The sequence below is a fragment of the Cibotium barometz genome, chromosome 4 (assembly GCF_041138505.1).
Source record: "Cibotium barometz isolate CiBa-2024 chromosome 4, ASM4113850v1, whole genome shotgun sequence".
Taxonomy (NCBI): domain Eukaryota; kingdom Viridiplantae; phylum Streptophyta; class Polypodiopsida; order Cyatheales; family Cibotiaceae; genus Cibotium; species Cibotium barometz.
The window spans coordinates 44,499,876-44,524,339 of NC_141049.1; the positions used below are offsets into that span (position 1 = coordinate 44,499,876).

Here is a 24,464-nt window from a genome sequence, read left to right on the forward strand (position 1 = left end):
TTGGTTTCTATGATTTCCGGGATGATTAGGGCCAAGGCCTCCGTACCACATGATATTATCCGTGCAGAGATGGCTGCCCCCCCATTGGTAGTAGAGGCACTCACTCGATCAGTTTCCTTTATACATAGCACTTGGGCTCTCCCTAGAGACAGATATGCTCGCTTAGCCCTGGAGTCTTCACGACAGTTGGCATCACAGGGAGACGGATCATGTTGGTATGCACAGATGACAGCTTGGTTCCAACTGCATGGCTTTAGTATGGACAGGCTATCTCCATTTCAGTACTCCCTGGATGCACCCTCCCTCTCTCTCACACGGGCAGAGATTACCAGACTTATCAGGCTAGACTTGACTCAGCTGGACACTAGGAGGACATGGATACAGCCGACACTACTTGGTACGAAGATGGCTTTCTATAGAGATCATCTTCTCCAGCTCACGGAGGATGGGTTTGTGATTAGACCCAGCTACATGGATACTCATCTTTCTCATGGGGTACGGTGTGCTATTGGTCAGATGTGCACATCCTCACACCAGCTAGAGATTGAGACTGGCAGATTCAGAGGAGTACCAGCTGAGGCCAAGATTTGTCAGCTGTGCCAGATGGAGCCAGAGACAGAGTTACATTACATATGTCACTGTCCGGTATATTATGAGATACGAGGCCGTTTTCACTGCCTGTTCAGAGAGGGCTTTGGACCACTTTCTAGAGTCATGAGATACCAGGATCAGAGATGCCTCGGATTGTACTTGCTAGAGCTGCGTAGACATAGAGAGGGTCTCCTGAGAGGGAGGGGATCAGAGAGGGAGAGACACCTACAGAGGCAGATTACAGACTTCTTTCGACCAGAGATTGAGCAGTCAGGTCAGCAGGCATTGCAGCTAGCCCCAGAGTACAGCCGCACCAGAGGTACACTGATTGATCGGGCTATAGAGCTGGGGCGGTCCAGGCGCCCCAAGATGAGAGGTCCATCTCGACACCGGCGGAGACTACAACAGAGGATCAGGACCATACTAGCACGGCATGGGAGACGTCCAGTCAGAGTACTCACCATGGAGGACATTGAGGATATCCGCCATCGACCGATGAGAGACATCTTTGGATAGTGATGTGTATGATGCTTACCTTTGTTGCTGGAGTTTTCCTCCCACATGTTATCCATTAGGAGCTCCTAGTACCGTACTTTTCCTCATAGTTGTTTCAGTTTCAGTTAGTTGTTTAATTGTTTTTAGCTTTCCTTACACAGACATTGTATCAGATCCACCAATTGTTGTAACCTTTTTGGTCTCATAGGTCATTTTGGCCTTTTGAAGACGTTAATATATCATTTCATTTCATTTCATTTCTCTCTCTCTGGCTTTCTAGCATTTTCATTGAAAAGCTTGCCATGTCTCGGATTCCACTCCAAATTTGGTGTTGAGATGTGTGTATTTGTTCCACTTTTTCCCCTTGCCTTTATGCCCTATCCTTGAACATGACGGCAAAACAATAGAGGAAACTATTTCAACATTTCTTAGTGTGAGCTTCACCACAAGCATAAATGGCCTAATGACAAAGAACTTGACTGTGACATCATAGCGAAATGATGAAGATCTTCAACATCTACCAATATTTCTAGAACTCTTTCAACTTTAGAAGTCTCTTATTTAGCCGAGATCTTATTTTAAGTGGGAGGGAATGCCTAACTCTCTTTATTTCTCATTAATCCCTCATTAACTGGAAGGACACCAGTGAAGAGTCATACCCTGTCATATGGGTCACCTATGAAGAAACACGTCTCTTTCAAAAGACATAATTATTCATTCAAGAGTTACTCCCTTTTGTCAAGGATGTGCCTCTTCATCTGTAACTCTTCAAGACCTATCTAAGAAAGGTCCCTATCTCAATGCAAACACACAGCTTTCTGCTTTTTGCCTCGTGTTTACTCAAGTATTTAAGTATTAAAATCTTTAAGTATGTTCTAATAATGCCTAATTAAGCTAAAAGCTGAACATCCTATGTGGCATCTAGAGCTCTATGTTGGAATCTCCTTGCCCTTTTGTTGGTGGACTTGAGTTTGTGGCTTGGGACTTTCGGGGTCTCAAGGAGAGTAGCAATATACACTGCATCCAAGAGCTTGCAGGGCTAATGTACCTGCAGATCTGCGTGAAGATGGACTCAAGCTGTCCACAAAATTCTCTAATCTAATTCTATTAGGTAGGGAACACATATGATGCTGGAAAAGAAAAAATTTGCAGGTATCCTAGGCTCTAAAACGCAGCCAGCAGTAGTTCTCAAATGTAGTATCCACGTATCCCAATCAGGCTTGGCAGTGACCTCGTTGTTTACAATGTGTCCTATTTGCAGTCCGGAACCACTTTCATGTGAAGTAAGCTGAATCAAGGATAGGCTTTGATACCAATGGTAGAGCATCTAGTGCTTGTGAAAGTGTTTTACAGCGAGAGAAGTGCAACGGATATCCATAAACACAAGCACATACTAGGAACTCTAATTTTATCCTTGTATTATATACAGAGATCAGCTGCTGATGTGTGCCTATAAAGGGCCCATCAATATCCTGTATTGTGCTCTGTTGCTGCCTGCCTTCCCCTTGAAAGCTTTAATTTTTGAAGTATCAAATTAGTCCCTTTTTCCTCTCAAAAAAATGTTTAGGATATTGCTAGGTCTATATAAGAGCACAATATTAAACAAAGTGGTGAATGCAGGTTTATTACTCCAGGCTCGCAGAGGCTTGCAGCTATTCAGGACTAGAAGTGAAGTACATTGGGTCTGACATTGGAAAGGGTACTATAATTTTCCTTTGCTTCTCAAGGGACTTGAATCATTCTGTGTTAAATGCAATATCTTTTCCCTTCAATATTGTTTGGAATGTATGCTTTTGTTAGATCAAAATGCGCGTGTACATTTACCTGGTTTTTAGACTTTGTAATGTTTTGCAGGTGTGTTTGCTACACAAAATTATGAGAAAGATGAACTTGTCCTGAAAGAACATATGCTTGTTGGGGCACAACATACTCAAAACAAGGTAGTTTTGCATGAAGAAGTTAAATTGTTGTTCTGAATGAAAATGCACGATGTTCATCAGTATGCAGCATTGGGTGAGAATCTCAAAGGCTAAAGTAATTATATTGGATCGTAATATGCTAGGCATTTAGGTCTAGGAAGCCAACTCTAGCACCTATTGTCTGAAAGCCTAGTGTAGCATGGTTCCACACTGTGTGTTCACCTTGAAATTGACAGAAGCTACTCGTGAAGAGCTTGATGAAGGATTATGCTAGAATTACCATGAAGTGAATAAAACCTTGGATTGTTAATAAGAGCTTCCGTCTTAGAAAGGTTAGGTATATACAGAAGAAGTCCAGATATCATAAATAAGGATAAGGCTTAGGTAATAAGAGCTTCTGTTATAGAAAGGTTAGGTATGGTACATAAGGTAAATGTACAGTAGAAGTACAGATAGTACAAATAAGGATAAGGTTTAGGTACATTGCCCTTTTTCAATCAAGAAGTATAATTATGGTGTATGCTGATGAAGAAGGTATATGGGCTAAATGGAGAAGCATGTGGTTTGCATGTTGGGGGGAGGGGTGGTGAGGGATAGGCCAATGCCAGAGCAAGGGCTAGAGCTCCTGAGTTCAAATGCGCAGAAAAACATACTGCCTTCCCTGCATAGCCCAGAGGTCTGCCGTGAATGTGTTCATAGTGGCCGCAAAGAATGTGGATGAGGCTGGTAAAGATAACATGCATGAATTCAGCGGGAGGTGTTGTGAACCCTTGATTCTCTTGCAACGCTGGGTTCACATATTGCCTATTTAATACCTTTATTGAACTTTTGGGCATGTGGGCTGCATAGAAAGTATTTAATAGAAGCATCATAAAAATAGTACCCTTTCTCCCCCAATTTTTTTTTTTCTGTTAAAGATGTTTGAGCCTTAAGGATGATTACAAACACCTCCTATGGAGCTAGACTTACTAAATTTTGAAGAGACTTCAACTGTCCTAGACCTCACAAAAGCTCGACCGTAATTACGATTGTAGTGCACATTCCAAGATCCTCGCTTCACTCTGGATATGTATGGTCACATGGTGCATTAGAGGCAGAGATATCTTTGAGAGGACTAGATTTCATGCACGACTTGATTCATGATCCAGACTTCTTAGGAGGGCAGTATTGAATGCATAAGCCACCTCTGAATAATCAGATGTGGAAAATAAGTATGGAGAAGTTAACTTTGCATGATAAAATACAATTATGTAGCTAAATGGAAGGTTTTTGTTTTAAGACATTGTGTGGTTAAGGTGATGTGTTGTTCTTGCTCTTGAACTTGTGCAGGCAGATGCTTTGGTTTGCAGCTTTTGCTTCTGTTTTATCGGCTCAATTGAGCTACAAATTGGAAGACGCCTTTTTTTGTCAACGCAGAAGGGGAGAGAAAATACTTTTGTTGGTGGGGATGAAGAAGGGCAACGGCTGCCACAAACCGATCATGCTGGCACGGATTGTGATGATCCAACAGCTAACTCACATGCTGGTTTTTGTTGCGATGACTTTGATCAAATGGATTGCACTGAGAAAAACAAATGGGGTAGTGTAAATCTACCTTCAGGTCTTATTGAATCACAAGTGAGTGAGAGCATCCGTCTTCCGTATTCTGATAGCTTTCCACTGCCATCCATTGTGAAGTGTTTTGGTGGCTGTGAAGACGAACTGTTTTGCAGGTAAACTTCATAATCATGATGTCACTTTTAATCATCAGTATCATTGTGTGATCATAAAGTGCTTGCAGAAAAAAGTTTGTAATTACTTACAAACCCTGTATGCCAGTGAAACATGTGCAAAAGCAGCATGGGACTCTTATCATTCGTTGCTATGCATTGGTCCAAAATCCCTTTGCAAAGAGAAGGATCTGCTTTGCAAGTTTATCCACCATGCTGATGGTATGTATTAGTGTACATGTGTACTTCATTTCGTCATCAAAGGATCGTACACGGTAGAATTGCTAAAAACTTTGTTTGAAGACTGTGCTTTCCTCATTGTTTTGGCATTGGGTTCTCCAGTGAGGGAATGGTGCTGGAAGTCTGATCTCTCATTGTTAACCCAATCAAGAGGGGTTCTAACCAATGTCTTTTCCATGGCTAGGCATTACTAATCGTGGTTGCAGCTATACTGTTGTATGGTGTTGGACAAGGCCTTGGGCATGCTGTCCCCTCCCTCTTGTTATAAAAACCTATGGTTTTTGATGGCGGGAAAGTTGGTACCGCTTACCATGGGTGTATGGGTTGATTCAGTTAACCCATGACCGGACAAACTTGTACTCCAGGTACTATACATGAAATGAAGTGCAAACGGGATGCGCTGACAGCTTTGTAGCACAGAGTCAACTACTGACTATTGGCAAGCACTGGCACAGTTAGTTTGGCTAGGGCTGAACGCTGCAAGGGTTGTCCTTGGTGGGACTCATTACATCGCAGTTTTCTTCATTGTATCCAACTCCGACCTTTATGTCAGGCTGGAATTTTGGATTGGTGAGCAAGTTACCTTTTAGGAATTCTGTCATTCTAGTAGTAAGGGTCTGCTACATGCTACAGGGGTTCGACATTGGCTTAGGTTAAGGGCTAGGGAACTTAAGCGAATGCTATGGTGGGATATATGAATTTGAGGTTAATCTTACACCGAATTGTCTCCCGCTTAGATTCATGAGGACATGAATCTAATAGAAGGGGGAGGTAATGTTACATCCCTAACTGAGCTTTGGGGCAATATTAACTGGGGGTTAGGATAACCTGGGTTTAAAGTGCTAGTAAGGATGAGGTCTGGATTGGCCTAGAGTCAATGCCCACAAGTGATCTAACCAGGTCCCGTTCCATGCCGAATAGCCACCCTTGCCTAAGGCTACACCAGATCTAAAACTTAACACTATGGCTCCACACTCAATTATGTCCACATCCACTCGCTTATACAGGTTCCAAATGCTATTGATTATGTCCACATCCACTTGCTTATATAGGTCTTAGGCGCTATTGACACCCTTGCACTTCTGGGATTATTAACAAGCTCCGTATTAGCCAACTATGACCCCATGTTACACCTTGCATGACTGCATGGCCCATAAAGTATCGCCATACATCGTAGGCAATCCATGACAAGGATGTAGCACCCTCTGGGATCTAGCATCAAGAGTTGGGAGTAGCCTAGGACGAACAACTTGAAGCCTTTGTGTGGACTTCAAAAGAATTAATGCAATCCCAAGCAGAAGAGGAGGAAGAGGGCCACAATATGGGGGAGACAATTATCCATTCCATAAGGGACCAAGAGTGGCATGATCGAGTATCTCCTAAGCAAGGCAAACACAATGGCTGATGCACTTAGCTGTTTGGTCCAGGCAAGAAAACACAGCCAAGTGGTTCTTCAACATCAAGTATCCTGGTGGAGCCAGAATGAGGGCAGCCATGGGATATAGAGCCCCGCGTGGGGATCATGGGATAAAGAGTGCCGACTGTATATAGGGGTATTTAGGGAGCCTATAAAAAGACTAGTTCATTCCCTTTTGTAATCATCTGATCCAAGGTTTCTGGGACAGGTCATATGCATAGGTCTTTCCTTTTGTGAGGCCACAAGGCCAGGATCTATGTATATATGGATGAATATATAGAAAACGCTTTTCACCAACATCTCTCCTCTCTGCGTTTTGCATAGTTCTTAGTACAAATAGCTCTTCCGCATGTGACAATCAAGCTTGACGCTCTTCATATTCTTGACAAGAGCTGCCGTGCCAGATCTCATTCTTGTAGGGGTTTGAGCTGTTAGGGTTAGGGTTTGGAAGGTACTTTAGCAAGAGGCGTGAGAGACAGAGAAAGGAACACGACTGCTCATGTATTGAGAGTTGATAAAATGAAGTACAATAGCCACATAAAGATGTGACCTAAAAGTTGTGTTCACATGGTCCGGCCATAAAGTATGCCATGTGGACCAAATCACTTATAAACCATAATAAGTGAAACTAAGCTAAAATTGGGGGAAAAAACCTCCACTAACTAAAGTAAAAAGTGCCCCAGTAACCTACTGATGATCACTAGCACTCCCTTGGGTGCATACACAGCATAAAACCCAACAAACTCCCCTGGAGTGATATGTGATCACTGTACATCATCCACCAAAAGGAAACAAATTCAAAGCAGTGTGGAATGCTTCGAATTTCGGACGTGGTAATGCCTTGGTGAAGATGTCTGCCACATTCTGATCTGTAGGACAGTAGATCAGACTGATATCACCTGCCTGGAGTCTCTCCCGAACAAAATGATAGTGAATCTCAATGTGTTTCGTGCGAGCATGAAAGACAGGATTCCTGGCCACGGCAATGGCACTCTGACAATCACTATAGATAGGTGTAGGCTCCTCCACTGAAATATCCATATCAGTCATAAGACGACGCAGCCAGACACCCTCAACGGTAGTAGTGTAAGTTGCTCTGTACTCTGCCTCACAGGACGAAGTGGCCACTGTGGTCTGTTTCTTGCTTAGCCAAGAAATACATGAAGAGCCAAGAAAGAAACAATTGCCACTAGTGGAATGTCTGGTATCAAAATCACCAGCCCAATCTGAATCGCTGTAAGCATATAACTGCATGTCACCCCCCTCAGGATAAAGCAATCCAAGAGACAAGGTACCCTGCAGATACCAAAATACACGCTTCACAGCTTGCCAATGTGACAATCGCGGACTGTGCATGAATCTGCTCAATTGAGATACGGCATACTGAATATCTGGCCGTGTAGTACACAAGTAAATAAGGCACCCAACAGCCTGAGCATATGTAGTGGCATCAAATAAAATACTGTCATCCTGTAGTGACAGTTTCATCCCAGGCTCCATAGGAGTGCTAATAGGCTTGCAATCCTGAAATTTAAACTTCTCCAGAAGCTTAGCAACATACAGAGATTGCAACAACCCAATGCCTCTGTTATCCTGCACAAACTGTATGCCCAAATAGTAGTGTACGAGCCCCAAATCAGACATGTCAAATGTCTGTTGCAGTATCTCTTTAAAAGCTGCAATTTTGTCATCGTTTGATCCCATGAGCAAAAGATCATCTACATAAAGACTGATGACCAGCAGATCTTTCTCTTCTTTCTTTACATACAAAGTGGCTTCTGATGGACTGTTCACAAAGCCTTGAGTGAGCAGGAAAGCATCTATTTTTGCATACCAAGCTCGTGGAGCTTGTTTCAAACCATACAAGGCCTTTTTCAGCTTGCATACTTTCCCTTCATGACCATGTTCTGCAAAACCTATGGGCTGATATACATAAACTTCCTCCTCGAGGTCCCCATGTAGGAAAGCAGTCTTGATGTCCAACTGGTGAACAACCCAACCACGATGTGCAGCCAATGCAATGACACACCTAAGTGTCGACATACGGGATGTAGGAGCAAATGTCTCCTCATAATCAATGCCCTTCTTCTGTGCATAGCCCTTTGCAACTAGACGGGCTTTGTACCTGTCAATGGATCCATCTGCATGTCTTTTCAACTTATAGACCCACTTAGTACCAATGGCTTTCTTGCCTTTGGGCAGATCAACCAAATCCCATGTTTGATTCTTTTTAATAGAATCAAGTTCATCCTGCGTGGCTTTGTTCCAATGCACATTGTCTCGTGCATCCACAAATGAATCAGGCTCATCATCATCCTGTAAACTGGCTGCCATAACCATATTTAAATCCATGATGTGTGCATGCTCATTGGTCCGTGTCTCCCTACGAGTACGACCAGCAAGAGGACCCTCTAGATGGCTGTCCTGTAATGTCCTCAAATACCATCTAGGTATGTGTCTGACCTGTGGAGCATGCTGCCCCATATTTGGCTCAACTTCTGGCTCAATAGCCTGCTGAATTTCTGCACCATCTTCATGATTAGCTGGCTGTCCTGTACCCTCATGGGTTGGATCACCAACTGTGGAATGAAACTCCATAGGTAGTAGACCTTCAAACACATCATTTTCAGCCTGATTTACATCATAACCAGCCATGGATATTTCTGATTTTTCATCAAAAATCACATCCCGACTAGTGAATATCTTCTTGGATAGTGGGTCATATAACCGGTAGCCCCTGCTCTCACGGCTATACCCAACAAAAATACATTTTGTGGCTTTATCATCCAACTTCCTCCTCAACTCTTTGGGTATGTGTGCATATGCAAGACACCCAAAAGTACGAAAATGTGATACCGAAGGCTTGCGGCCATGCCAAGCCTCAAAAGGAGTAATGGAAACCAATGCCTTTGTGGGACATCGATTCAAAATATGACAAGCACACATTACAGCTTCCACCCAAAAGATATGTGGTAGCTTCTTTGCCTTTAACATACATCTGGCCATCTCCATGAGTGACCGATTCTTCCTTTTTGCAACCCCATTCTGCTGTGGAGTATAAGGAGTAGTATACTGATGTTTGATACCTCTACTCTCAAGAAAGGAATTCAACATGTGTGACACATATTTCCCCCCTCGGTCAGAACGGAGAGTTTTAACCTTGCATCCTGACTCTGTTTCAGCAAGTGCTACAAAGGCCAAAAATGCATCATATACCTGTGATTTCTGTGTCAACAGATAGACCCAGTATATACGAGAGAAGTCATCAATAAATGTAACAAAATAGAAGCAACCTCCTAATGACTTCATTTGCATGGGACCACAAAGATCACTGTGTATAAGCTGCAACTTTGCAGTTGCTCGTAGAGCTTGATCACGTGGGAAGGAAAACCGATGCATTTTACCCAAAATACAATCTTCACATATGTGATCTGGAGGCTTTTCCATAAGAGGTAGGTCTGTGAACATGTTATGTCGCTGCATAAGCATAAGACTACCAAAATTTACATGCCCCATGCGAGCATGCCATAACTCCGCATCAACCATAGCTGGAGTAAGAGTGAATGCATTATAAGCAAATTGATCCACTGGTTGAAATGCATCCAACTGATAGAGTCCATGACATAATGTACCAGTAAAAGCATCAAGGTCAAAGCATTAGCTTTGTCTGTGACCATGCATTTGTCATCATCAAAGTGGACTTGCATACCACAGTGTGCTAAAGAAGAAATGGACAACAAATTCTTCTTTATCCCTGGTACATATAAGGCATTTGTAAGGCGAAGAATAGAGCCATCAATGGCTGTGAGCTGAATCTCCCCAATGCCACGAACTGGATATGAAGCATTATTGGCACACTGAACAGTTTTGCCAACAGGGGCAGGGCCTACATGACAAAACAAATCCCTGCGAGATGTGATATGCTTTGAAGCACCACTATCAAAATACCAAGTACATGCATGTTCAGTCACACTGAGTGCCTGTGAAGACCAAGAGGCATCATAACTGCATGTGTAGAAATAGTAATCCCTGTCTTCAACAAGAGAAGCAGTCTCCGGAGGAGCTTTAGAGGCATCATTTACAGACATCCCAGATTCTTTTGCCTTCTCTTTGGCAATCCTCTTCCTACACTCTGTGATGTAGTGACCTGGCTTCTTACAGTAATGGCATTTGCCCTTCTTCTTGGGCTGTCCATCACCTTTCTTGGTATCTTGAGATAAACCACCATCACCTGAATTCTGATTTGAACTCTTTGGCTGAGATTTGCCTTTCCCTTTTTGACCTGTCGTCGTAAATGCTTGTTCAGCACTTGTGTTCATATTCATGTTCTTCCTGATTTGCTCTTCTTGTAACAAGAGAGCAACAAGTTCCTGATACTTAAGGGGCTCAACAGCATTCCTCATGCTGAGGTTCAAAGAGGTATGAAAAGCCAAGTAGGATCTTGGCAAAGAGTTTAAGATGGTGGATACAAGCTGTGTCTCAGGAATAATCTCATCCACATTGATGAGTTGCTCTCTCAAATCCTGCAGCTTGTTCAAGTGGCTAGACATATCATCTCCTTCATGCATTTTCTGATTTCCTAGCTCTCTTTTCAAAAACGAGATCCGAGCCTCATTACGAGCAGCATACATCTGCTCCAAAGTCACCCATGCATTCCATGAAGAGCCAGCTGAACGAATTTGTTCTTTGAACAGGCAGTGGCTGACCTGGTGCCTGTGCCTGTTGTCCTCTTCCACGAGCACCCCCTTGGGGAGGAGTCTCTGGAGCCAATGGACCTGGACGTGGTTCATCACCACTAACAAAATCCCAAAGACCTTTTGCCACGAGCACATTTCTCAGCGCAAAACTCCACAAGGAATAACACATTCCATCCAACTTGTCTTCCTTAGACAAGTACGTGAACACATCACTCTGCTGTTGATTTGCCATTATGCCAATGCACAATGTTGTACCTGTGTATCAAAAAACCCAATAGCAACAACCCTGAAAGCAACTGTACTCCACTGAATACAGCTTACCCAAATATGCCTGCACTCTCAATCCTCTGAATGTGCAACACAATGCACCACTGACTGAGTAGAGCAGCAAAAATGGCTCACACAGTGCCAAAATGCCCAAAAATGCCCAAAGTTACTGCACCCAGAACCTTGCAAAAAACTTGTAGAGATTTCTTTGCAAGAAAATCTGCGTGTATCTGCCAGAAAATTTTCACAGAGAAGATGCCCAAATTTCAAAACTTGTAAAGCTTACCACAAATGTGATTTTTGCAGGTACAAGTCGACTGTTTGCTGTACGGAACAATAGTCAGGTATAGGTCGAGTCTCGACTGTACGGCTACTGTACAGAGCTGCAGGTACACGCAGCAGGCTGTACGGAAACAGCAGTCGACAAGAGCTGGGCGTGCAGCTGATGGCGGCGAGTGTACGGACAGCTGCAGGGTACGGAACAGAACAGGTCGCCTCTGCAGGTACTGTATGGGTACTAGGCGACTGTGTACAGAGCAAAGCAGGCGCCTGTACGGAGCAGAAGGACTGTACGTGCAGCTGACGGGTACAGAACAAAACAGGCGAAGACCTGTACGTGCAGCTGACGACTAGCAGTACGGACAGCTGCAGACGAATCAGTACGTGCAGCTGACGAATCAGTACGGGCAGCTTGGCGAACCTGGTTGTACGGACAGCTGAAAGCGATAGCTGATAGCGAACCTGCACGGAGCTGTGTACGGAACAACTGTCTGTGCAGCTGAGGGCGACTGTGTGTACGTGGCTGCAGCTGAAGTAAAAACAGGCGAATGATAACAGGCGAACTGTACGGACAGCTATGCGAACTAGCTGTGATACCAAATGTAGGGGTTTGAGCTGTTAGGGTTAGGGTTTGGAAGGTACTTCAGCAAGAGGCGTGAGAGACAGAGAAAGGAACACGACTGCTCATGTATTGAGAGTTGATAAAATGAAGTACAATAGCCACATAAAGATGTGACCTAAAAGTTGTGTTCACATGGTCCGGCCATAAAGTGTGCCATGTGGACCAAATCACTTATAAACCATAATAAGTGAAACTAAGCTAAAACTGGGGGAAAAAACCTCCACTAACTGAAGTGAAAAGTGCCCCAGTAACCTACTGATGATCACTAGCACTCCCTTGGGTGCATACACAGCATAAAACCCAACAATTCTCTTGCCAATAACACTCCCAACTAGCTTCAACACTTTTCCCTTTGGGTACTGGTTATGTCTGGAAAATGCCATCGATACCTCTCCATCATATTTTCAAGGTGCTTCATCGGAGTACTGGTCATGTTGGGAAAACATGCAGAAGAGGATTTTCAGCTGTAGGGTTGGCTGCCAAACTTGGCAGTACTTGCGCTCGGACCTCATTTTTTAGGCAGTTGCAGCTGTAGGGTTGGCTGCTAAACTTGGCAATACTCGCCCTCAGACCTCATTTTTTAGGCGGTTGCAGCTGTAGGGTTGGCTGCCAAACTTGGCAATACTCGCTTTTGGACCTCGTTTGTAGGCGGTTGCAGCTGCAGGTCATGTCCAGGGGCATCCTTTTTAAGGCATGCACATGACATGTTATAGGCCAAGACTTGGCGGGTTGGCTACTCACAACATGTTTCTACTCTTAAAAATTAATGTTTTTACAAGTAATGAGGTTGAGCGTTAATGCTTTGCCTGCCTTGTTCATACATACATGATGCTGGGCTTGCCTGCCTGTTGTCGCCCTTGCTGGGCTACTTGTAAAAATTATTGTTTTTTAGAAGTCGATTCATGCTTTGCTTGCCTTGTTCATACATGGTGCCGGGCTTGCCTGCCTGTTGGCACCCTTGCTGGGCTGCCGCCCAACAACCTGCCCATATAACTGTCTGACCTGGTCCTGGCTGCTCCCACATGTGAAATGTTTCTGTTCTGGGGCAGCTCGCCTCCGACGGAGGCTGCCAGTGTGCTGAATGGCACTAAATCTTAGCAAATATTTTGGCCTGGATCATATATGGAGAGAGAGGTGTCGCAAGGATCGTGCTGATCGTGTTCAATATGGCTGTGGCAGCAGAATTTCTTTAAAGTCAATCTTTTTATCGAGGATTACACAGTTTAGATGGGAGGCTTTCATGTGTATTTGGGGAGTTAGCTTCTTTTTGTCGGACAAAGTATTTGGTATTCTATGCAAAAGCTATCACACTCTGCCAATGAGGTGATAGCCCAAGTGGTGAAGGTGTTTGCCTAGGACCAGGAGGTCGTGGGTTCAAAACCCCAGAAGGTTCTTCCTTGGTGGCATTGCCTATGGGCAGATAAAAACCGCCTACGGGCGGGTGCATACAGGCGGTAAAAAAATGGTAACTACGGGAGGATCTTGGGCCTAAGGCTAGTCGAGGGGGAAAAAAAGCTATTACATTCCTGTTTGGCGGCAGAAGATATTTTTGTTGTTTGTCAGATGTAATGCTTCTTGTTTGGTTGCAAATCAGCCTTACAGTTACTTTGATTGAATGGTTTTATCCTATAGATTGTATGGACTGTATAATTTAATCTGAATCAAAGGTTAACAGAGAGTGTATAGCTGGTTGGCTTGGTTTGAGACATATACTTTTATTTTTCTGATACTAGCTTTGCAATGCACACACAATTGATATGTTCCATGTGGCTTCCATGATATGGCTTTAGCATTCTGACACGAGCTTTGCATCGCAGAAACAAATGATATCTTCCTTGTGGCTGCCAAGGTACATCTTGAGAGCTCATGTCATTGTTTGTTTTTGAAAAGAAATTACCTGTTTCTCGATTAGATTTATCTGCACGCTTGCAGTTTGGTCTTGAATTTGAAACTGAAGCTAACTGCAAACCTTAGCAAAGCTGATTTTAATAAGAATCATGAAAATGGATAATAAACACTGGAGGTGGGCTAGTCTCTATCTCTCTCTCTCTTAGGCTTGGACACATGCTCTTCAGGAGGGTGGATGTAGAAAATAGAGCACCTCCTTAGATTGTTGCATATTAGATTCCGAAAGAATCACCAAATGGCCTTATGAAGAAAAGCTAAGTGCATAAGCTGGCTCAAAAAAACTACGGTGTTAGAAAATGTCTTGTTATCTTCAGGTTACATTTGGTGAACCTGTAGCTTAACCTATTTTCTATTGTATGGCTATCTTGACACAGGTGATATCTGCAACTATTCTTAAAGCTTCAAGTTTGAAGAATCAAGCACATACAAGGCATTCTGAGATCATGTTTCCTAGCAAGAATGTGGCCACATCAGCATTGCTTGAGGCATGGGAGCCATTTTCCATGGGCTTTAAACGCTTGTATGATAAATGCCTTTTATTTTCTGTAAATGCAAAGAGCTTGCAGTTTTTCTGAAACTGCCCATCTGCAAGACACACATTACTCTTAATATGTTGGTAAAAGAAGAGACTGGGTTGCATTTGTGTTGTTGAGATAGGGATTTCGGCCTGTGTATACTTAATTATTAATAACATAGCCTTAGATATATGCAGGTGGTGGAATTCAGTCGCTTTACCTGCTGATTTGGGACTTGGTGATGAGTTGGAATTTCGAAATCAAATCAAAGAGCTTTCTTCACATGTTAGTGTCTCGCGTGCTTGGTACCTGTCTCTGTAAACAAGCAAGGGAAATATTTCCCTTACTCATTCAAGCTTTAGCTGCATTCATGGTCAAACATGGGGCTGGAGAGAGAGAGAAAGAAAGAAAGATATATTAACGTCTTCAAAAGGCCAAAGTGACCTATGAGACCAAAATAATTACATCAAGTCCATGTGATATAATATCTGAGTTACATAAAAAATGGAAATGCTAGGAACTAAAAAAGAAAAGCTAAAGCTGGTGCTAGAACTAAGAGAATATAGCTCTCTACCCTCATCCTAATATATCCCTCATCGGGAGCTTCTGCATGGTGCTCAGGGTGGTGGGATTGAGCTGGCAAGAGAAGGTCCTCCTATGGTGGGAGAAGATGGCCGTGATCTGCCTGAATCGGGGTGGTGGGCGAGGCCCCCATGGGTGAGGGCGTCGTGCTCTGCAAAGCTTAGAGGCTCTGTCTGATCACACTCCTCTCGATCAGGCTCGAACTGCTGCCGCCTGGGGTTCGGGTGATAGGGCGGGGGCTGCTGTAGAGGTCTCTGCATGGGATCTAGATGGTGGGGGAACTGCTCTAAAAGTCTGTGCCTGGAAGATGTGTGTAAGTGCCATGAAGTCCAAACCATGTAACCACCTGTGCACACCAACACTGTGTATCCCCATCCCGGGCTAGCTGTCTAGAGGACACAAAAGCTAAGCAAGGGTATTTGTGTAGAGGGAGGTCCCATAATCTGTGTAGGAATGTCACTATCTGGAACAGGGCCTCTATTAGCTAAGCAAGGGTATTTGTGTAGAGGGAGGTCCCATAATCTGTGTAGGAATGTCACTGTCTGGAACAGGGCCTCTATTACCATCGGTGGGGCTCCCATCTCAGCCTTTACAATCGCATGTGGCACAGATGGCTTACTACTGATCATCCGTAAGATCATCACAAGAGGTCTCTCCATATGTCCCCATCCATCATATACATCCTCATTCTCTAGGCATGTGGGCTCCTCCTCACCCTCCATTTTTGTTTTTCTCCTCCTTACCCTCCATTTCTATGTCATTGGGTTCTTTTTTCTTCTTCCTTCTCTTGTGATATAAGCTTGGCCCCCAAATGCCAGCCCCATATTATAGTGTAGGAGTGACCGATGTGTCAAATAGCCATAGCTTTGTTCTAGGTTCTTGGAACTGTACATGAGCACACTTCTTCTCTAACGATCCCAAGCTCCTCATAAAGAATGCTGGACCGGTAAGAGTGATTCCCAAGTACACATATGAAGTCCACTGTCTCTCCTCTTTATGTAAACTGTGGGGCAGATCTGCCAATCCACTGTGGTGTGGTGTGGTGTTAAAGATCATAACCTTGGTCTTGCCAAGGTTCACAGTAAGGTCCTGTGCCTCACAGAAGGCTTGCAAAGCATCCAAATGTCTCTGTAGCCCTTTTGGTGAATCTGAGATGAGGACTATGTCAGCTGCATACAAGAGGATCGATATAAGAACTTCTGCTAGTGGTGCTCCCTGCTCTCCTTGTCTGTCCAGCCAATCTGACACCTCATCAATGTAGAGTCCAAAGAGGGTAGGGGGCAATGGGCAGCCCTGCTTTACTCCAATCGTGCTGTGTGTGATCTCTGAGTCTCCCTTGGGGCGCGTACTCGGCCTGTCACCAACTCATATAGGGAGAGAATCACCCATGACATCTCCACTGGGACTCCCAAGTCCTGTAGTCTCCTCATCAGCTGGGCTCGTGGGACTATAACAAATGCCTTGTGGAAATCTACAAAGCAGCTATAGATCCTCTTCCTGTGAGCTCTCCCCTCCTCAATGATGGCCCTCAATGTGAAAATATGAGCTAATGTGGAATTCCCTTTCCCGAATCCTGCCTGCTCTAAGTCACTGTGCCTCTGCCCATCTACTCAGCTCATGTTCCAAAATAGATCCATAAAGCTTGGCCAGCGTGTGACCAATCATGATAGTTCTTTAGTTATTTGGATCCATAGCATCTCCTGCCTTCAGGATAGGTACGATAGTGTTACATGACCAGCTGTGAGGAAAGCCCTCACAAAGAGCCCTGTTAAACACATGGACTAGTATGGGTGCCAAAACGTTCTTGGCCTGGGAAAAGTGCTCAGCTACCAGACCATCATTATCCTGTGCCTTCCCATTCTGCAACCTGTCAATGGCATCTCTCACCATGCTCAGACTGAAAAGGGATGATTGTGAGGGGCAAGCTCCTGGGGGTTAGGGTATGGGTGGCTGATTAGGGACCTGATAAAGGGAGGTGGCTTAAGTGTGCCGGGTATCCGGCGAAGTAATCGGGGTTTGCTGGTGAGGATCTTGGAAAAGCCTCCAAGGTTCCTTACAGTCATGTCCCAAGAATAGTTGGTATAATTCGTGTTCAAGCTTGGCTAGGTAGGCTCGCTTTTTCCTTCGCATGAGGCGATGGAAAGCAATGTGGGCCTGTCTCGGTGTGGAGCCCTGGGCTACCTTGTGGTGAAGGCGGGTTCGGGTCTCTTAGCATTCCTCATCATACCAACTATTTTGTGGGATGTTTCCGTAGGGTGGCTTGGAGGTGAGGGAAAGCTATGGATGCGGATGTGTGGAGTTTGTCGGTTAGCTGGGTAGTAAAGTCCTCCATGGGACCATTTGGAACTACGTCGAAGAGGTTAGTGATGGGAATAGACGGGTGAGGTTTCTTTGGTGAAGTGGTACTTTGGGTAGCGGGGATAGGGTATGGTGGATGGCTGAGTGGTGTATCTGCAGGTGAGAGAGAAGGCCAGGTAGGCATGATCAGCTACAACTCCAATAGGTCTGGGTGAGACAGTGAACCCCGAAATGAGAGGTATCAGTGAGAGTGAGCCCATGAGATAGTCCAACGTACTAGATCCATGTCTCTTAGGGTAACATGTGAATGTTCTTGAGCCTGGCCAACGAGCCATGCCATTAAATATGGCCAATCCATGAGCTCCCCCCAAGTTGAGTAGGTAGTCTCCGTATGTTGTGCGTGGTGCCATATCTGCTGAAGTTTGGCTAAGCGTAGTTCCTAAATATCGACCTCCTGGTACATGGGGTCCTCTGTCACAATAAAGGGCACGTGAACACTGGCAGTCCCGGCATTGAAGTCCCTTGTAAGAAGGATGTCTCCTATCCTGGAGAACTCAGCTATGTCACTGTAAAGGGCCTGGTAGAGAAGAAGAAGAAGAAGAAGAAGATATATTAACCTCTTGCAAAAGACCCAACGGGTCTATGGGACAAAAGTTGTACAGTGTGTCCATGGAATCTCATCATGGAAAAAAAGACAAATAACAAAAAGGACTAACACTAATCCCTAGGTAAATGTAGATATGGGTCATCATCGTCATCCTCATCATGGAGGAGCACCATCCTCATCCTCGTGGATACAAAGTGGATGTAGAGGATATGGGGGTGTGAGTGTGGAGAGGGAGCTATAAATCGATGTGTGGTAGGGATCCATAAAGGATGTCCAGCATTGGCGAGGGGGTGAGGATGGCCCCTAGATCTGCAGGGCCGAGGAGAAGCTGGGACGAGGTAGTAGCTATAGATGCTCGGTGGCAGGTGAGGATCTCATCAATCTGGGGCTGGTGAGCCTGGGGTGCTTGAGGTCCAGGAGGGTGAGGCCATCTGGCTCTCCAAAGTGCATTGGCATGAGCTAGGGTAACTCCGATCGAGGGGCAAGATGGTGGGCCCCTCGTCAGTACTGTGGTGGCCTCATCCGTCTTTGTGTCCTCCTTTTGTGGCAGGAAAAAACTGGTGATGGTAGACTGAGATGGGTGCCGGGGTCGGGGATATCTGAAGAGTAACTCTCTGTGTGGTTGGATCTCCAATAGGAAGAGTCAAGATAACGCTGATTTGGATACTCCATAACCCGAGGTAATGGCCCGAACCCCTCAATGTCTTATCCCCACTCTTAGGGATAAGATAGATAAGCCCCTCAGTGAGTAACATGCACGTTCCTAAAAGGTGAATTTGGGCATGTTCCTAGATTCATCTAGGTATATATATATATATAGAACTTGTGTCCCACATCTCTTGGAGAGCAGATGTGATCTCAGCCCGAATCTCATCCCCAAAAGTAATGAAAAAAACAGGGGAGAGGCCATCCTTCCCTGGACACTTGCCCATGAGATAAGGCTGGACACTTGCCCATGAGATAAGGCATGAAGAGCATGACTGAACTCTGTATAGAAAAAGGGGCATCCAGAACGGCACGCATCTCCTTAGTGATCAAATGTGGCAATGCATTTTAAACCTTCCTCTGTGCCCTATGTCTCAAATCAGAGTGCGGCTCAGCACTAAGAAGCTGGCGATAGAAATCAGTGGCAATCTGTCTAACCATAAGAGGATCTGAGTGAAGAGTGCCATGCGAATCCTGCAACTGCCTGACACACTCTCTGGTATGAGATGGGCTGTGAGTAGCAAAGAAATGTTTGTTGCATTTGCCACCCATATGGGTCCAAAAGGATTCTTGGGCATGGTAACGGTATTCCGCACGCTGCTCAAGAGAGTGATGAGGTTCTGTCCGAACAATACATAAAGAATTTGCAACCCATCGATCATGAGGGTATTTCTCGTGCTCTTTTTGTAAGGCAGCTAGTCTACGTCTAATAGCCCTTTCTAAATCCAAGGCCTCTTGCCTCTTAGAAAGAGCACATCCGTGATAAAAGTCACTGATATCACAGAGAGCACAGGCTAGGCTTTGTGAGGCCTACGAGAAATCACGAGATCTCCAAATATCAAGCATACGACGTGATAGCTCTGCATCTGAAAACAAATGATCAGGGATGTGTACATGAGGTGCTGATCCATGGCGACTCGGATCTCTAATGCATAAAATCACTGGGCAATGATCCGATTTAGAGGTGCCTTCAACAATAAAAGTATGCCCCCCTCTGTCGAGCACCCAATCATCCACATAAAATTTGTCTAACCATGCATAATACATCTTGAATCCCTTCTCTTGTTAGACCATGAATAAAGAAGAGTGGATTGTCTGCTCGAAATGTCATCCTCATGCCAACAATCTCTACCATGAATGGAGAGTATAAACCTCTCCGAAGATGCTCTTTCAACAGGATGCACTAAGCCCTTATGTCCACCTCTTTTATCCATTGGCATTTCAACCATGTTAAAATTCTCACCAATAATCCAATGGTCAGCAAGAGGCATCAACGTAGTGAGAGATTTCCACAAGATAATCCTCTCACCTCTTTGGTTAGGAGCATAGAGGTTGAGAATACCAATGAGTGTAGTAGCCTACATAAGAAGGATCCGCTATGCTCTCGCAAGTAAAATGACACCATGTCCAATGATGCAAGGCAAGACCAAAGCTGAAACAAAGATACAGATACCACCTTTGGTACGAATAGCTAGCTAGTGACGAAAAGGTGTCCCGAGAGAAGTTTGCCTGATCTCCCACACTGACTAGCATCCAGTTTATGCTCTTGCAAGAGCAATACATCCATAGGTCCACGTGTGACTGCACAATGAAGGTGAGTTTTGACAATTTGTTTCCGCCGACGCGGAAAAAATTCCCTAAGACCCTGAATGTTCCATGAGACAATCCTCATAAGGACTCAGAGTAGAAACGACCAGATCTCGTGGTCGACGAAGGACCCCCTTTAGAGACGGAGGTACGTCTTGCATAGGTTAGGGAGGGAAAATCTGACAATGAAAAAACCCTATCTCTCGTTCCCACTCCGAGGAAGAGCCAAGGCTGGTCCTCAAATTTGGAGAGGTATCATGATAGTGCGACTGCGCAACATCATCCTCGAGGGTGCAATCATCCTGTAACTGTAATGCAACATCCTCCTGTGAGGGATCCAAATCCTGTGCCTGTAGAGCCTCATCCTCCAAAGAAGGATCAACATCCTATGAGGCAAGAATTGCATAAGGGTTGTGGTGCTCCAGTAGGGGTGCGGATGAAGGGGCAAGTACAGGGTTCCGAGAGCGCCTTCCATCTCTAACCACAATCCAACGCTGTGTGGTCTACTGTGGCATAGGGGCAACTAGAGTTTGGGCAACTACAGAAGGCATCTGATGGGTAGGAACACGCCGCCTTCTAGCATGGCCCCTCGATCCTGGACAATCTCTAGCAATGTGGCCATGTAGGCCTTGTCGATGACGAATCCGACACTGGTCAGGTTTGCCTGCAATCTCCATCCTCTGGCGGAAATGAGAGCCGTCAGGTCTCTGAGGCATAATATTGTCGTCAGTAATCGATGGATCAGGAACAAGCACAAGGACTCGGGGTACACCATCAGAAGTGGTGGTAACAGCGGAAGTTGAGGCGGGAGAGCTCGGAAGGTCTAGTACCTCTAGAACCTGGCCAAAGGATGCCCCTATGGAAGCTAAAAGCTTCTAGTAACACCGAGGAAGAGCAGGGAACCGTAGTGAGACCGGGGTAAGGTGTTGATCTTTTGCCACTGGATCAAAGCCCTCCGATATTGTGACCAAATCCATCCGCAAGGATTCAAACACGGTAGATCACCTAGAAGGAGAAGACAACGCGGTTCACAACCATAGCCTACAGTCCAACGCCATCACCATCGCCATGATGCCATCGCAAACTAGGAAGGATTGTTGTTCAAAACTTGCCCAAGAAGAAGAATCGCTTGCGTGGAGATTAAAACGGGATTCGGTAAATAGAACGGCATTGGTTCACATCCATCGCCTACAGTCCAACGCCATCGACATCGCAAACCAAGGTCAACCTGCTCAAGAAGAAGAATCAATTGCCTGGAGATTAAAACGGGATTCGAGTCGACAGGGTAGATCGCCTAGTAGGAGAGGACAACGCGGTTCAAAGCCATCGACTGCAGTCCAACGCCATTGCCATCGCCATCGCAAACCAGGAAGGGTTGTTTTTCGAAACCTGCTCAAGAAGAAGAATTGTTTGTGTGGAGATTAAAATACGATTCGAGTCGGCCGCCCACTGTCGATCGGCTCTATGGCTTCTGCCGCAGCCAATCTTTCATCACCCCCATAGGCCGGTTCACAAGACGAGCTCACCTCTCTTCAGCACGACATTCACATTGAGGTCCAGACCACCCTTGTTGCAAGGGTTTGTCTCTCACCCCTCTCGTTCGCAGGCCCGTGAATGGCTTCTCGCAGCTCTCCCTTCGGAGCTGATTGTGCACTGCCAGGATACTCGTTTGCTTGGTCGAGGCTTCTTCCAAGTGGACTTTCATTCTCCAGAAACTACTTCTCAGGTTTTGGCTAGCAACCCCTTCCCTCTTGGCCCTAGGAAGATTTTCTTTTTAAAATACAAGGTGTGGTGGGGCATGGCTGTGGAGGATGTAGGAGGGGCGGCTGATTAGGTACTTGGTAGAGGGATTTTAGTGCCATGTTTGAGGGCAATGAGTGGGTGGTGCTCCTTGAGTGTCCTCCAAGCTTCCTCACAGTTCTCGCTCAAGAAGAGTTGGTATGAGAGAGAGAGAGAGAGAGAGAAAGAGAGAGAGAGAGAGACTGATTCAAAGCTGATTGATCATGTTCACAGTCCCTCAACTTGTTGAAAGGTGCCATTTTTCAAGAAGAATATGCTGCTCGTATCCATCCTGCTACAAGTTTTACAAGCCATTTTCTAAAAAAAAAGTTTAACTGTTGAACGTTGGCAAAGCTTATAGCATGCCTTTTATAACTTCATTTGAAATTATGGTCCTTTGAGATGCACATCTACCTTTTCTTTTCCTTGAACAATGTTTCTTTGAAGTCTTCTCATTACAGGTGTACGGCCACATTATTGGCATGTTTGAGTTGAATAATTTGTAAGTTTCTCAATGTATGTTTGTTTCTTCATTGAGTTACAAAATGGTAGGTAATTTTAAAAAAATCTCCTCAACACAATAGTTTTAGTTTAGGTGGCATAATGCATTAGTAAATCATTTTGCAAATAATGATGATGGTGATGGTAATAGTATTAATGTCGATAGAGGCCAAACATGGCCCATGGGACTAAAACTACAGTGTAAATTCATGATTTGTGAGATCTAACTATGTATGTAAGTGAAAATCTATCTAGTGTTGCCCCAAAAAGGGAGATGAGCACAATCTTGTCACACACGTAAACTATTAATATTATTAAACAAAATGAAATGGCACAAAACCAAATGAGAGAGCAATACTGAAATTTAAATGACACTGCAATAGGGCTAGATTTCTCAAGATACAAACTTCATGGGCATCACATGCCAGATTTCCAATGACATCAAGGATTTCTGAAGATACAAGCTTCATGGGCATCACATGCTAGATTTCCAATGACATCCATGCAATGAAAACATTTGCAAACATGTTTTGTTGTCGAAGTAGAGGTTGATCCCACATCTTTTGCGAAGAACCTCTCTCCCCGATCCCCAGTGTCTTGCCACAAGAAGCTATGCTCCACTGGCATCCATACACAAACACGTGTGTGCCAAGCCGAGCCATAGAAGACCTTAATGGTCAAGCATGCAGATGTACAGTAGGTAGAGAGAATTTGTGAAATCTCTTACCGCTGAATTTTTTGGTTTTGAACAGAAAATAATAAAGGTGGGAACCCATGCGGAAAAGCACAACACAGAAAATTACAAATTATTTTTGGAAGTTTAGGCACTTTTTGGGCGTGTGTTGCAGTGAAGTGGGAATGCTGCCAGTGCCGCTTCTAGGCTACCGCCTCTTCCATGGCTCTATGAAGTCTTCAATGTGTATCTGGTGGGTCCAATTTTGGCCAATTTGGCAAAACCCCCCAAATTTATGGGTAGTGCAGGGCTTCAATTTGTTGATTTTACCTGATTTTGAGGAAAGCCCCAAAATTGGGCCAATGCAGGAGCTTCAATTTTGATTGATTTTTGCAAAGCCCCCAAATGCTTTAATTTGAACTAATTGCCAAGATTTCAAAAAGCCCTAATTTCTTATGATGCAAATGCTTTCAATTAACCGATTTTTGTCAAAAATTAAGAAAACCCCTAATTGATTTTCGATGACTAGTGTTCATGGGAGCTGCTGCTCAGGCCAATATAGTGTGAAGGTGGCTCTGGGCACGTGGGTTATGGGTCCCCACACCGGCAGGAGAGGGCAGCGAAGACAGATGTGGTGGCTGCAACGTGTGTGAAAGAAGACTCCAGGTGGCAATCTCAACTGCTGACATCTATCATTTAAGGTTATTAAGACCTTAAATGAGTTTAAGTGACATAGCTCGCGGAATGTGGCGAAGCTGATGACGAAGGTAGCTGAGTTTGAATGTGGCGCTCCGGCCGGTTGCGTCGACCCTTAGAGGCGTGGCTGGTGGCGATAGCAGAGTGGTTTGGCGATTTAATGGTCAGGTGGCGAGGGCCTGATGCTGGTGGGCGCCTGCAGGAGAGATGGTCGCTGCCAGCGAGCAGTTCGGGCAGTCAAGAGGCAGCTGGTGGGCACTGGGCTGCTGGTGTGGCTGCACAGGAAGGTCGATTCAGCTTTGTCGAACAAGCAGCAGGTTCGCGAGCACCAAGCTTTGATACCAGGCCCTAGGGTTTGCTGCAGTTGCACTCCAGGC

At 44.9% G+C, this 24,464-nt stretch overlaps 1 protein-coding gene across 3 annotated transcripts in view; it reads left to right on the top strand.

Annotated features, from left to right (window-relative positions):
- Nucleotides 1-24,464, top strand: part of ATXR2 (histone-lysine N-methyltransferase ATXR2) — a 76,577-nt gene that overhangs the window by 44,172 nt on the left and 7,941 nt on the right. For all 3 annotated transcript variants that reach the window (XR_015264581.1, XR_015264582.1, XM_086789807.1), the window contains exons 2-10: nt 2,707-2,785; nt 2,941-3,026; nt 4,335-4,717; nt 4,824-4,936; nt 14,054-14,085; nt 14,519-14,664; nt 14,857-14,944; nt 22,452-22,500; nt 22,665-22,719. Coding sequence is in view for 1 of the 3 variants with exons in the window: in XM_086789807.1 (XP_086645933.1) it covers nt 2,707-2,785; nt 2,941-3,026; nt 4,335-4,717; nt 4,824-4,936; nt 14,054-14,085; nt 14,519-14,664; nt 14,857-14,944; nt 22,452-22,500; nt 22,665-22,719 (1,031 nt within the window). In the remaining 2 variants the exon portion in view is untranslated. The remainder of the gene's footprint in view (nt 1-2,706; nt 2,786-2,940; nt 3,027-4,334; nt 4,718-4,823; nt 4,937-14,053; nt 14,086-14,518; nt 14,665-14,856; nt 14,945-22,451; nt 22,501-22,664; nt 22,720-24,464) is intronic.